General features: G+C 33.2%; 1 protein-coding gene across 2 annotated transcripts in view; it reads left to right on the top strand.

The window, feature by feature from the left end:
- The first annotated feature begins 2414 nt into the window (after nt 1–2414).
- LOC134257628 (uncharacterized) overlaps nt 2415–14268 on the top strand; it is a 107361-nt gene continuing 95507 nt past the window's right edge. The window contains exon 1 of one of the 2 annotated variants that reach the window (XM_062740214.1): nt 2415–2903. In XM_062740214.1, the coding sequence (XP_062596198.1) occupies nt 2430–2903 (474 nt within the window). In that variant the 5' untranslated portion in view covers nt 2415–2429. Of the gene's footprint in view, nt 2904–3596; nt 3660–14268 lie in introns of those variants that run through there. The other variant, XM_062740215.1, reaches the window with a different exon arrangement.

Genomic DNA, 14268 nt, shown 5'->3' with positions numbered 1-14268 from the left:
GCTGGTGGAGAGTTGCAAACTTTCTTCTATAATTAGCACTTAAGGCCAGGGAGGGATCTTTTTCGTTCCAGCACCTACTGCAACACGGGACCTCGTTTTACAGTCTAATCCCAAGGACAGGTCTCCACATCCAACAGTGGGATTCGAACCAGCGACCTAAGGATAGTAAAGTCCCATTATTTGCTGTGTATACATTGTATTTTAATTAATAAACAGCAATATATTTGAACAAATGAAGATGAGAATGTTAAAAATTATTTTTGTGTGGCCTAAGCAAGAATATATTATTTTAATAAGTACGTACAATCACATTACTTGCTGTTTGCCTCCTTAAAATATGATTTAAAATAGGGTAGCAGGTAGATTTAGAGCCAGAAGGCAAGATTATTCACACCTTGTAAGAAGTATGAAACACTGATAAAAAAATGTAAAATCAGGAAGAAGGAAAACATATACTTTAAAATTACTTCATCCAAATAAGTTAGTACATGTAATACATTGTACGTTCTTGAGTTGCATATGTAAACCAGAAGTCAAATGCAGGATATCATCTAATAAGAAGACCCATACATGTATCAGCCTGTACCATATAATATTGGTTTACTCAAGGTCATTTTATAAGTGAAGCTTCCTTTTAAGAGTAGCATAACATGTATTTGTTAACTATTATCATCTCCTAAGCTATAATTAGTACTGTAGTGGCAAAAATTATAAGGTTATTATATAGAGAGGAAGAGATATAGAGTTGACATAACAATAAGTATCAAATCCTTGACCCATTAATCCTTAATATTTATTTATATCCTGAAAAAAGAAAGAATATAAGTGGTACGTATTCTGAGTGCACTAAAGTCCTTCATGTGAGCTGTTGCATCAGATGCAATTTTTAACAAAGAAGTTACACATTGTAACATGTACTGTATCTCCTGATGCATTGTGTATTGAAACTGATTCTCAAAATGCTGTTATTTCAAAGTGCTTATCCCATTGCAATCTAGATTATATTAAGATCATACCTTGATAAAGCTATGAAGCATAGTGCTTGTGTTCTTACAATGTTCTTCCCTTCTCTTCATGCTTATGAAAATTTTGATACTGTCACTCAGTATTCAGTAGTTATGTACTGTACACTTAAATTGTTAAAAAAACTAACCAAAAACGTTTTAAGCATATGGACACTTAAAATAAATTTTATGATCTGCTCAACACCATGTTTAAGTCTGTGCTGAATATAGGAGAAAAAACACCTGTTAGCTTTGGCAGAAAAAAATCTCTTGTTATATGAATTTTATTTCATTTTAGAATGCACGACTTAAACTATCTTAAAACTGATTATTACCCTTCAGACTTTTGAAGTTATTTACTTTTTTTCTTTACTTAGGTCACTTCTGGACGTGGGTCATTTATGGTCAGTGACCTATCTCTCTTTGGTTGCCACAAAACATGATTTGCAAGACAAGTGCTGCTCCGTAATTCCTGGCTCAACTTTACGGCAGGTAGCTGAAAGAGGGGGGGGGGGGGTGTTGGATCAAATAGTTACATAATTCTTGCAAACATTTAAGAAATTAGAGTATGGGTAATTGTTATTGCAGTGTTTAATGACACAATGTCCCACATTCTGCCTCAATAATAGTCTGGTATGCATGAATTGAAATATTTATCTTTTGTTATTTTAAAAAATGGGTTCGTCACAGATAGTAAATAAAGAGTTGCTTTATTAAAACTAAAAGAAATGTTGTTTTATTCTACAAATGTATACAAGTGTATATATGCAATCTGTGGATTGATCTTTAATATGGATAATGCATGCATATATGAATCACCAAGGAAAAGATTAAAATAGTGGAATGAATACTAAAAAAATTAAACGCAGAAGGAAATAGATTTCCTTGTTACGTGGACATAAACGTTAGTGATAGGCATGAGGTCCACTGTTATTACAAGTTATTTTCAAATCAATACCGTAAAAAATGGAAGTCAAATAAATCCTTGAGGAAATTTAAAAATCGCTCTGAAGTGGGAAAATATTTTAGCATAAGTAAAAGAAGTAAATAAGTAAACAGCACTGAGGACATAATATGTTCACTTTATGGACTAATTTTATTTTTACAATTTGGAGTGCTTTAGAAAAGGATTAAATCCAGCAATTTGTCGCCGAAAGATAATAAAAGATTTTAAACCAATTTAATACAGTGGGTCCCTAACTGTTCTCTAAATAGGTGAGGCATATTTGTGAGTGAAGGAAACCTGAGATATATATTTATACATATCCCTATTATTATCGAATTGTCGTCCCGAGTTGATTGTGTCTACTTTTCCTGTTTATGATAGCCACTCCACATTTTGTTGTAGGGGCCAGATTGTTCTAAAGGGAATTTACAACTTCTGCTGTGGTAATGGCTAGTTGGGAACATTGACACCGAGAAAACATGCCGAGACTGCACCAGAGGCGAATGTCCGTAGAAACTGACAAAGTGTTCGTCAACGTCCATAGGTTAAAACACCGACGGATGTCTGTGGAGACGGAAAAAGTGGAAATTGACGTGAAGCATCTTCATCCGCGTCGAAAATCGGTAGAGGTGGAAAAAGTGGAAAATGATCTGCACCGACTGAAACACAGGCGAATGTCAGTGGAGACCGAGAGTCCGTCTTTGCTGGGTTATCTACATAAACGGAGGTGGTCGTGGGATACTATACACCACATCAGTGACACCCTCCACCTGACCTTGAAGGGTAAGCGGCGGTCCACCCTGCCAGAGGAGGGTATAGAATGTGAGGGAGAGGAGACACATCATGGGAGGTTCCACCACTTTACGCGGTCTGTGTCAATGACCCTGAGGAAAAAGAAAACACCCGTACCTGCATTGGCTATTGTGGAGTTTGAAAATGGAAATGTCAAACTGGTAAGGGAGTTATTGAATCATTTGATATTTTTCTTTTATTTTTGACTGTGAGTGCATGAGGTCTAAAAGGATGTTAATAATGATATGATTTCTTGTGAGGAATATGAATTATTCATAGTACAAGTCACAAGTATCAAGTGTTATTTTTTGATTAGTAACTGTCAGTGCAGTTCTCACATGGAAATGAGTTAGAACAAAAAAAAAGGGCAGGCATAAAGTACATTAATTCAAATTAGAGCATGTTTATTGGAATGACCCTTTTTAGATGAACTTGCTCTCAAAATGTCAAAGTTAATTCTGGTGTATCAAATATTCATAGAATTTTATAGTACATGTATATATCTTTAAAAAAAAACACCATGCCCCTTCTGGATAAATAACTAAAGTATAATTTTTGACAATAAGATATGGGTTTCTTATCTGAGAAGGAAATTAACATGCACTTCATTTGACTTGCATATTTATTTTTAAAACTTAAACAGATCAAGCGTTTTCTACTGAAAAATGTGGCTTTTGCACTAGCTTGCATCTGAATGGGTAATAGTCAGCCACGAACAGTTTTATAGACACAGGAAATGTTAGATTAGTAGTGATCATGCCTGCATCACAATATAATTCTTAAACAACATAAAAATCATAATCATACTCATCATAGATAAGTACAAGGCCATGTACAAGATAATAAATTGTAATTATAAGCTCCCGAAAATGATAAGTTACGTAACTATTTATCTCCTGAGAAAGGCTAGGATTACAGTAAGTATGCTTCTATGTTTAAATGTCTTAAAGCTTCCTCTACAAAAATAAAGCCAGGTGTTTTATTTGACGATTAATTTTAATGTTTTCCTTATCACTTTAAAAAAGTTTAAGCTTTGATGAGTGATTTAGAATGTGTTGAATGTCCGTGTACTGGGTTCATTATTCATAATAAACAATAAATCAGATAGCGATGTTGTTTACTGGCATGTAACAAAAAAAGTAAACGATAATTTTACTGTGTATTACAATCAATTTTGATTTAAATTTATAAACCAGTTCAGTGGATGAAATAAATTTTATTATCATATTATTCTGATCTATTCCAGTATCCTTTCATTAACATATTAATGAATTGAGGTACTACATTGATTTTTTGGAAAATGAAAATATTCAAAATAGGATATTTTTAGAAAATTTCAATTCAACAAACAGTTCGTATACAAATGTTGCAAAGTAAGTAAATTATAAATATGAATCTGAATACATATCCCAACCACTAAATCATACACTCAAACCTGATCAAAAAAACAAATGATAAATGCTTGCCTTTTCATATACTAAATGCAATCAAAGGGAAATAACTCTTACATGTTCATTTTAGTAAATAATTTGCTAACCGACTAGATCGGAGATCCACCCACAGAAGTTCAGTGGATACTGTAGTATATTTGTCCAGGCTTTGATCTTAGGATTGTGTGGTCAATAGGTTTACTTAAACTCTCGTATTTATTGCTGTAATTTTCATCAGATCTTGATTGTGTAACTTTACAAGTCTTAACTATTGATAAAACAAGGGTAGTAAAGTTTTATCTTTCTCTGCATGTTGTCCATTTGTTGATATGTCTGTCCATGGACCCTGTCCTTAGTTTGTCTGTGAAGTTGACATAATCATTTTCAATGTATCCTTCATGGTATTTTAGTCAATTTACTCATTAAATTGACCTGATAAATATGCTTGAAGCAAGTTTGTCATTTTTATAACCAGAAAAGATGTTCATTCAAAAATTTAATGTCAGTGCTTATACAAAAGAGCTGAAGTTGGTTGGAGGTTAGTAGGGGTACATAATGCTGCTGCTAAACAATAAAGGCTGCAGATTTTGGATTAGAATGAATGGATCAATATTGGCCTAGCTCTGATAAATGAAGGCCTTTAGATCCAGTGCATCTGACACTCTTTGAATGGCTTCATTTTCAGCCTCTTAACCTGAGCTAAATTGATTGAGCATTGTAATTTTTATTCCACAATATTAAAATTGATAACCGTCATATGTGTTGTGATTTTGGATAAGTACTTCAAGTTTATCAGTAGTAGATAAAGTGGTCGTTGAGCCAGACACCTCTCTCACTTAATAAGATTAACACATTATTGAACAGTGATTACCTAAATCCAGGTGTATAATATGATTTTTAATTCTCTTACACAATGATGGATCCTATCTTTGAATTGGAGGTAAGATGGAATTTTATCTGTTTAAACTTGGTGTAACTAGTTTGCACATCCTGCAATAATTAAATGGCCGTTTTTTGGCTTTGAGGTCATTATTACATGTCCTTATACTAAATTACATACATGTACTTAATATTACTCAATCATCTTCAGTTTGTGAAATATGGCATTTTAAAGACCAATGTACAAACCAAACAGAAAAAAGGATCTAATGCTGTTGTTTTTTTTTGTTTATGTAAAGTATCTGTTATAAGGTTTTTAAAATCTATATTTAAATATCAGAAGTGCAGAAAGAGCTAAAGGTTTTGTATAAGCTATAGTGCTTCTGGAACTGATCTACTGCGCTGTACTTTTGGTCTGGCTGATTACGACAGCTTTTGTGTCGAGATGTTTATCAGAAATCCTATTGATGTCCCAAGGTTCTATGAAAAAAGCACTGCATGTTTGTAGATAATGCACTTTTTTCTTTCCCCCAACTTTTAAAACAAGATACTTGACAACACTGTCAAAACAAGAATAAGGAATCTTCTGTCAAAAATAGCATCAGTTATTATGAGGAATAGGCTCAGAATTCAGCCATCTGTTGCATCAAATCTTTGTTGTAGATAGAAGTGCTGTTTAGCCAGTTTCCATCATCAATATTTGCCCCCCCCCCCACAAAAAAAAAAAAATTATTCATAATTTTTTAATTTTTATGAAAAAAATTGATAAGAATTGTCAGTCCTTTTGAAGAATCGATTTTTGAGCTTAATTGTGATAACAGTATTTAATATTCCTGTTTTCAATTTTATCATAGTTTTATTTTATAGTTTATTAAAAGAAAAACATAATTAAAAGATAAGATGAAAAAAAGATAAATTCTCCATCTTCGAAATAGCTAGTTAATTTGAGTTGCAAAAATTTAAATGTTTCAATTGAATCATTAACAAATTGAAAAAGATTGCGACAATCCATTTTGTAAGGGAGTGAGAATTTGAAAAAAGATTATAGTACATGCATTGTTTATTTTTTCTATGTTAAAGATATTTTTTAATAACATGAAGGAATGTTTATTGTATTAATTTAATCTGTAAATAGTTAGATTGATAAGAATGTAATTATGAACCAATCAGTCTGATTAAGGAAAGTGATTGTATCTACACAAATGAACTAATGAGAACCAATGAAAATGAACCAGATTCTTATAAACCAATCCACAGAATTATGGGAGAAAAAAACTGTAACAATTCCCACTTTAACTAAATCTTCTAATCCAGTTAGGATAATCAGGTTTAGAGTGATTATATACAGACATTTAAATTTTCAACAGAAACAATATATACTCACAGGGTGACACTTAAAAGCGTACTAATAAATACATCAATAACAAATGGTCAACATAAACTAATGGGAACACAATAAATTCTGTTTATTGTCACCGTGATGTGTCCGCGACAGAGTCCAATGCCGTCATGTTATACCTGTCCACTGGCCAGTTCAGAGCTGACCCCTCACACCTCAGGTCCGATATTCATGTGTTGACTTTGGTTAATTAGTGGATTTTTGATCGTGTTTTGGAATCGCGAGTGTTTTTGTTGAGGATTCAGCTGTGATTTGTTGATTTTTTTGTGGTGATTCTTTGGAATAATATTGAGATTTGATTAACTTCATTTTGTGGATTAGAGGATAAAGATACTTGATTTTGTTTTGATTTTTAAAGTTTAAATTTAGGGAATTTATTTAAAAGTTTTCTTCAAGAAGGATTCTTGGAAGATATTCACATACAAGTCTGTAATTAAACAAACTCATTCAGGAAGAATTCTTTAATTTTGATTTGAATTTTACAATTAAATAAAAACAGAACTGTGACAATTCAATCATTCGAACTTTAAATAAAAGTGAAATTAATTATCGCAAGCACCTGCAACAGTTTATTCAGATGTAGAAGATTTGTGAAATCTGTCCTGCTTCTGAACATTACCAACAGAAAGACAGCTATTGGTAAGTTTGAAATTTTATATTCAAATTGAATTTGTTAAGCTTCCCTTGAGTATTGAAAAAAAAAATGTGTTCCATTTACACTAAATTCCTGATATTAATCGTAAAATGTACGAAGGCAATGAAACTCATTGAATTGACTTTTATATATATTTAGGTCAACATAACCATTTCTTTCCTACTATTGACTAATTAATTGACACTATGATTAATATTTTGTGTATTAATTAGTGTTATTAATCGCAGAAGTCTCTAATTTATTTACATGTATTTCTTTCCTAGTAAGTGATATAGAAAGTGGTACATGTGTTAGGCTAGCATAAATTTTCTATATTTATTGAACATAAAAATGTATATATATTATTATTATATGAGTACTTAAAAATTGGCTGCATATAAATTATAATTTTAAAATGAATTGTAATGGGAACAGGAGAAAGAGTTCGGACTTTGCGTGAAGGGGGGGGGGGTTAAGTAAGATAACAGATTAATTTATTTAACATTCTGAGAGGTCTACATAATTAATGTTTGGTACAAATTGATGTGTTGGATCATTTAGCATCTTCATGAATCTTCCTTGTTCAGGGTCCCCCCTTGAAGTCAGTTGTAAATAACTTGGCTAAAATAGCCAACCCATTAGGTATCCACAAAACATACCCATTAGTCGGGAAATTGTGTTTGTGAAGAGCAGGTGGAAAGTTGAACTCACAAATTACAAAGTTCAAAGATTTTTTTATCAAAGAAATAATCAGCCATACATCATTTTCTATGGAAATATGATATGACTTTTAATATGTTTATCATAAAGTAATGGAAATTCATATTTTTCAAAAATTGGTATGGTCACGACAGGGATTTTTTTCCTGAAAGTTTCCAGCATGACATGGGAGTACCTTAGATAAACGCTTAATTTTGTAATAAGCAGGTTGAAATGAGGTAGGTTTTATTTAAGTTGTATATAAATTTCTGTGATTATTGAAGATTAGGAAGAAATCCCGGAGTTTGCTGTTGTCATTGATGGCAGGTAAAACAAGCTGGAATACCTGTGGATTTGGGGGCTTAATTAAGTGTATCAGAGACCAGATAATGCCAGAAGGTGGTCACATCTACCCTGATTAAACAGAGCCCTCTCCTTAATCCATTTAATTCTGAATGATGGCACAGCTAGATATGAATTATGTCATTTTCTGCCCATTGATCTACTCTGTAGGAATGTACATACCTGATTTCCTCTGTATCCAAACAATGTGCGCTTGTTTGTCAGAAAATTCCGAAAATGGACCCCTGTCTTCTAAATGGACAATGAATTGGATGAAATAATTTGCATACTCATTCTTCAGTTCCTCTTAAATATTTTCTTTTTAACGCAAGGGATTATTTAAGATTTTTTACTCTTTTCTATAGGCAATTTATTTTCACAATTTTTGAGGCAGTCGCAATGACCACCAATAAACCGAAACCATATGATATATATCATATGTACAATTTTGGTTATTCAATTCACATGCAAAATGTTGAACTGTTTGGTGGATAAAATAAAAAGTACAAGATGTGTTTTTGAAACACTTGTGCCCAGTAAGGCAGCTTATGGGGAGGGTTGAAATTTCTCAAATGCAAGTTAAACTATAAGGTCAAGGTCAAAAGGTCAAAATCTTTGTTACCCAAAGGAAGGTCTCACAAGGAGTACACCTGTGAAATTTGAAAGCCCTAGGACTATCGGTTCAAAGGTTAAGGTCAGAGTTAAATTTTTTGAAGTGGGTTAAACTCTAGGTCAAGGTTAAAAGGTCAAAATTGTTGGTATCCAAAGGAAGGTATTGTCACAAGGAATACACCTGTGAAATATGAAAGCCCAAATACTTCTGGTTCAAAAGCTTTTGTCAAGGATAAAGTTTTCAAAAACTTGGCCAAACTCAAAGGTCAAGGTCAATAGGTCAAATATTTCTACACCCAATGAAAGGTCTTGTGACATTGAGTACACATGTGAAGAATGAAAGTACCTAGCACCGACAATTCAAAAGTTATGGCAATGATTAAAGTTTGGAAATTTTTGGGGAAAGTGAGTCAAACTTTAAGGTCAAGGTCATGAGGTCAAATTAGGTGGTACCAAAAGAAAGGTCTTGTCACAAGGAATACACATGTGAAACATGAAAGCCATTAGCTGAGTCACTCACTCAAAAGTTATGGAAAAGTTTATTGTTTTTGCGGACAAACGGACAGAGAGACGGATAGACAGGGCAAAAACTATATGTACCCCCAAATCTTCGATTACTGGGGCATACAAATGCTGTTGTGGATATTGCATATTAATTTGTGTAAATTGTTGCTTGCATAAAAAATATCAAGTGTCAAACTTTAAGTTTATATGAAGTTTTTGAAACTAGAAATTCCCTTTTAGGTTGTTAAGTGTTTAAGAGATTCAAACTTTTAAAAATCCTGTTAACATTTATTTAAAAGACTGATATATTTTGTCTTGCACTGAAATTGTTTCACTTAATGATACTTACATGTATTGTAGTATGTTAAGAAATGTTGAAGAATGTGTTGGACATGCCTAGTATATAGGACAGTTTGATATGCTGTCCCAGATGGTCCGTTTGATGGTGAAGGTTGTCTATTGTACTCTGTTGATGGAGGGAGCTCCTCCCCTCCCCCTGTCCGATAAGTGAAGGGTTGAGGTGCTCCTCAGGAATAAAGCTGTCACAGTCTCCAACATTTCTGTGTTAATGATGATAAAGAAATGTACGTCACGACCACAATCACTGAAAAAAACAAATAATTATTCTCACACAGGTGCCAAAGGTTTTTTTTCTTGGATATAGCAGTTTACCACATTAAGAGTATTTTTTGCAATCTGAAGTTTTTGCAGTAGGACTCTTCAAAACCAGGAGATTTTTTAACCCTTGAATATTTTTCTCCCTTATTTTTAAGCATTACCAAGGTCATAAAGTTATTGATTTTTATTCTAAAATTGGACATTTTTATAAAAATTAAGTGGAATGTTAGGAATATAACCAAATAGCTACAGTTTCATTCCAAATATTTGGTTTTATTTTATCATGTACGTTGCACAGGTTATGTTTCATATCATGTAATAAGGCTAGGAATGTGAAATAAATCACTGTTGTGTCGCAGACTTAGTTGGATCCATCAAGTCTCCAGGATCTTAGTTTATTGAGACATTTCATACTCGCTTAATTGTCCCAAGATTTTCTTTCATTGGCCATATTTCATAAGAAGTAAATAAAGATCAGAATTTGTATATTCAGCAAGTAATCTTAGTGGTACGAATTGTGAGAGAGAATCTATTCGTCTAGAAAACTGCTTAATTTATTGTTACATGTTTTTCATTAATTCATGTCCTTTGTGAAATTAACATACAAATATGAAGTCATTTGGTACTGGGCTTTCAGGTTCAGGTGGGAGTCATGTTATTTTTATTCCATGATTTGTTAATCACTGACCCGGAGTGGACAAAGACATTACGATTTGCCCTGACTTTAATCCACTGATCCCTCTATTTGAAGTGTGTGGTGATTCGTGGAAAAATATGGAACTGTAAACCTTGGGTAGACTTTTACACATGTATCTATAGTTATCTAACCAAATCAAAACTCCCACACCAAATAACAACAGATTAACAATGAACAGTATAGCGCAATAAAACCACAATATCTAGGTGTTATCTAATTGATACCGATCAGTGAATTGGTTTTACGAATTATTGTTATTATTAGTATACATACTGTGAAGTTAAGCATGTATTTTGTGATAGGTGATGATTTCACCGATAAGGACGTTGAAATAGAAATCCGTAGTCAAATTTAAATATTGATTGTTTGATTCATTCAGAGTAAGTCATTGACTGATACCAGGGGTTGACCTTAGCAATGCATATCAACATATCAACCGCATTTATCACCAAATCCACTGATTAACTTATCTCTTATGAAGTGTTATTGATTAATCAAGATAAATCAAAGTCGTATTATAAATATTTTCGGGGTGTCAAGTAATTATGAATTAAAACGAAAGGTGAAATATTAATTAACTTGTACTTAAAATTCCTTACTGAGACAATGTGTTCTGTAATATTAATTTATAGAAATGCTGCTTTTTAGCATGGAATATCGAACAAATTACAATTTATTGAAAAGAAAAATGTATCTGTCATTTAAAAGTGCTTTTATAAAAAATCTGATCAAACTTAAATGGATAAGGTGAGGACATCATCAAGCAAAAAAAAGCCCCGATCTGACGTCACCCTTGACCTGAACAGCCTTAATGTGTGTTTTGTGTGAATGAATAAAACAAGATGCTGTCAGAATTCTCACAATTTTTGTTAGTTAACATGTCGTTTAAGACATATGTAGGTGACATTGGCCCGTTTTTGTCTCAGTTGATGACGTACTTGTGATCTGAGGATCTGGTCAACCATAAACTTAGATTTGATGAGTGTTCTATTATTGATACTGACTCGCACATTACCTTTATAAAATCAGGATGCTAGAGCAATACAACCTGAGAAAAAACATTTTATGGTTTAGCACTCAGTTACTGTAAATTACTTTTTATTCACGAGAACTTTATTTTCGCGTAATAACGCGAGACGGTATGCTCGCGAAAATTTAATTCTCGTGTATAATAGAATTCCTTAAGCTTATTTAGAGCAATAACCACAATTCGTGAAAATTTTGTCTCGCTAATAAAGAGTCAACGACTATCTCGCGAAAATAAGGTGTCGCGAAAATTTAGTGATCTACAGTATTTATTTTTTGGGTCCCAATCCAAGGGTGCCCTATAGTCATCAATGTGTTCATGTCTGTCCATCCATCTGATTTTATTGTCTGAATAGAATATTTTATCTCTCTCCTTCACCCATTCTGACTTCAACTACATCCACAGATAGCCAATGAGTGAAGGGAGTAAAGTGACCTTCAAATTTTGTAGAGAAAAGGTAAAAGTCAAAAAATCTCTGTCAAGTTCTAGTTTGAAGTACATGTAGTTTGAAGTATATTTTTTCTCACCTTGGCCAAGTTGGGCTCAAACTTTACCAGAGAAGTACCCATAGATAGAGGATATGCATTGACCCAATTTCTAGATCAAAGGTCAAGGTTGAAAAAAATCTCTGCGTGTGTGTGTGTGGATCATATTTCCTCTCTCCCCATAGCCCAGTTTAACTTACGCTTCAATAATAAAGTGTCTTTTTACAGAGGGTTTACCTTAATCTTGAATCTATTTTCTATGTAAAAGGTCAAGGTTAGAAGACCTCCTTGTGTAAAATCCTTGTCTGGAGCATGTTTTCTCTTCCCTTTGCTCTACTTGGCTCAATCTTAACCCAAAAGAGTGCAAAGTTTCTAGGTTAGGGATTAAAAAGCAAAACTCTATAAAAATTCTCTTTGGGTATTTCTCCCGTTTGCTACATCTGACTCTGAACTAATCACCAAAAGATTAGCTTTGGATAGGTAAAAATTTCATCCTGTAATGTCCTTTGCTAAAGTGGGGCCCTTTGATTATGTTGCATAGAAAACTTAAGGGAGAAGCAGTTAACAATGAAAAAGAATTAGTCAGAATGTCCATTTTAAAAGCCATGGTATAAATTGCAAATAATAAAAATTGATTTGTAAAGTCAACCACCCGATTCTGGAACTAGGTGGATCTGAGACACCCCCCCCCCCTTCCAAAATTAAAAAGGAAAGAAAAAACTTCCAAGATACTTTGTTGTTTCAGGATATAAAAGTTAGGTAATCCTCATTTCTCACATCTTAGATAGTGTTGGTTTCATGTACTCGATATTGGTGTAGTAAGGATACCAAATCTTAAGTTCAAAAGTTTTTAAAAAGTTAGACCAAATTTTTTCTCTCCTCCCTGCATCTGTAACTTTCCTCATTTCTGTGTAAAATTTGAAAAGCTTAATTAATTGACATATATACTTCATATCTAGATGAATGAATTTTTGATAAAGGAAATTTGAACCCACATTTATGTTATAATTAATTTTTCCTCTTTGTACTTTTTGTTTTGAAGGACATTGTAAGGTTAGGGTTACTTTTTGGTAATTGGGAACTTGATTTATGTGCTGTACTTTAGATGTGCCATGTTTTGTGATTTGAATTGTGACACCTATCTCTTGTTATAAGTTACAGTTAAACCTCACTATTTTGAATTTGATGGAATCTGAGTGAACAAGAAAAATCAGAGAATTTGAGATATAGAGATTTGACATTGAAGAACTTACAGAATAATATGTTTTACGGTGTGACCGTTGGGGCGAGCGCAGTTGTACCATCAAAAACACTTGAGATCAGCCACATGAGACATCTCAACTAGCTGTGACGTCATAGGACGTCACAAAGCTCGTCGGAGCTTACGGAGACAGCTGAGCGTCTGTTTGAAACTATAGAACTAGTGCAATTTTTGTCGAAAAACATTGCAGAGTTATTTCTTGTTTCTTTGAAAGATTTCTACAAACTGAAAGCCTGATATATGCTTTACGTTATTATTTATTTATTTATTCGGCAATATTCGCGCAAAGGACATTGGGTAGTGCAGGAATTCTGGGAATGTTGCACAGAGAAATTTGGCTGACGTATGTACAGATTTCAATCCGAATTTCCTCTGTTCTTACAGGTTAGTCTATTGAGCTCGCTGCACTCTCTATTAAACAGTTGGATTTCCAAATCATTTCATATCCATGGTCCCACTATGGGACATGGAGACTGGTTCTTTGTATGAGAGCGTATAAACTGAGGTCCTGTGTCACAGTAAGTTTTGGCACGAAAAAGATCCCTCACTGCTCAATGGCTCTGAGTGCCGAATATAGGTATAATTTTGCAGCTCTCCACCGGAAAATGGTGGTATCTCCATATGAGTGAAAAACTCTTGAGAGGGACGTTAAACAGAAACAAAACATATCCATGGTTTTGAGATACCAAAGTTCAGCTGTATACTCTGTTGAAATTAATATATCAATTTATAAAAACCATTAGTGTACATTTTAGTATTTTACATAACAATGAGTTTTGCAACAACCATGACCATTTATATAGAGTTAAAGGTTTGGATTATTATACTGTACAAGAGATGTTGAATATTCAATCACATTTGAAAAAAAACAAACCTTTTTCTTAAGCCCTCCTCATGAAAGATGATTCCAATTTTTAAATGCCTTTATAAGAACTGTAC

This window comes from Saccostrea cucullata, unplaced genomic scaffold, assembly GCF_032062105.1.
Source record: "Saccostrea cucullata isolate Sc308-1 unplaced genomic scaffold, CSIRO_AGI_Scuc_v1 ctg871, whole genome shotgun sequence".
In the NCBI taxonomy this organism is placed as follows: Eukaryota; Metazoa; Mollusca; class Bivalvia; order Ostreida; family Ostreidae; genus Saccostrea; species Saccostrea cuccullata.
This window is presented reverse-complemented; position numbering and strand designations above follow the sequence as displayed.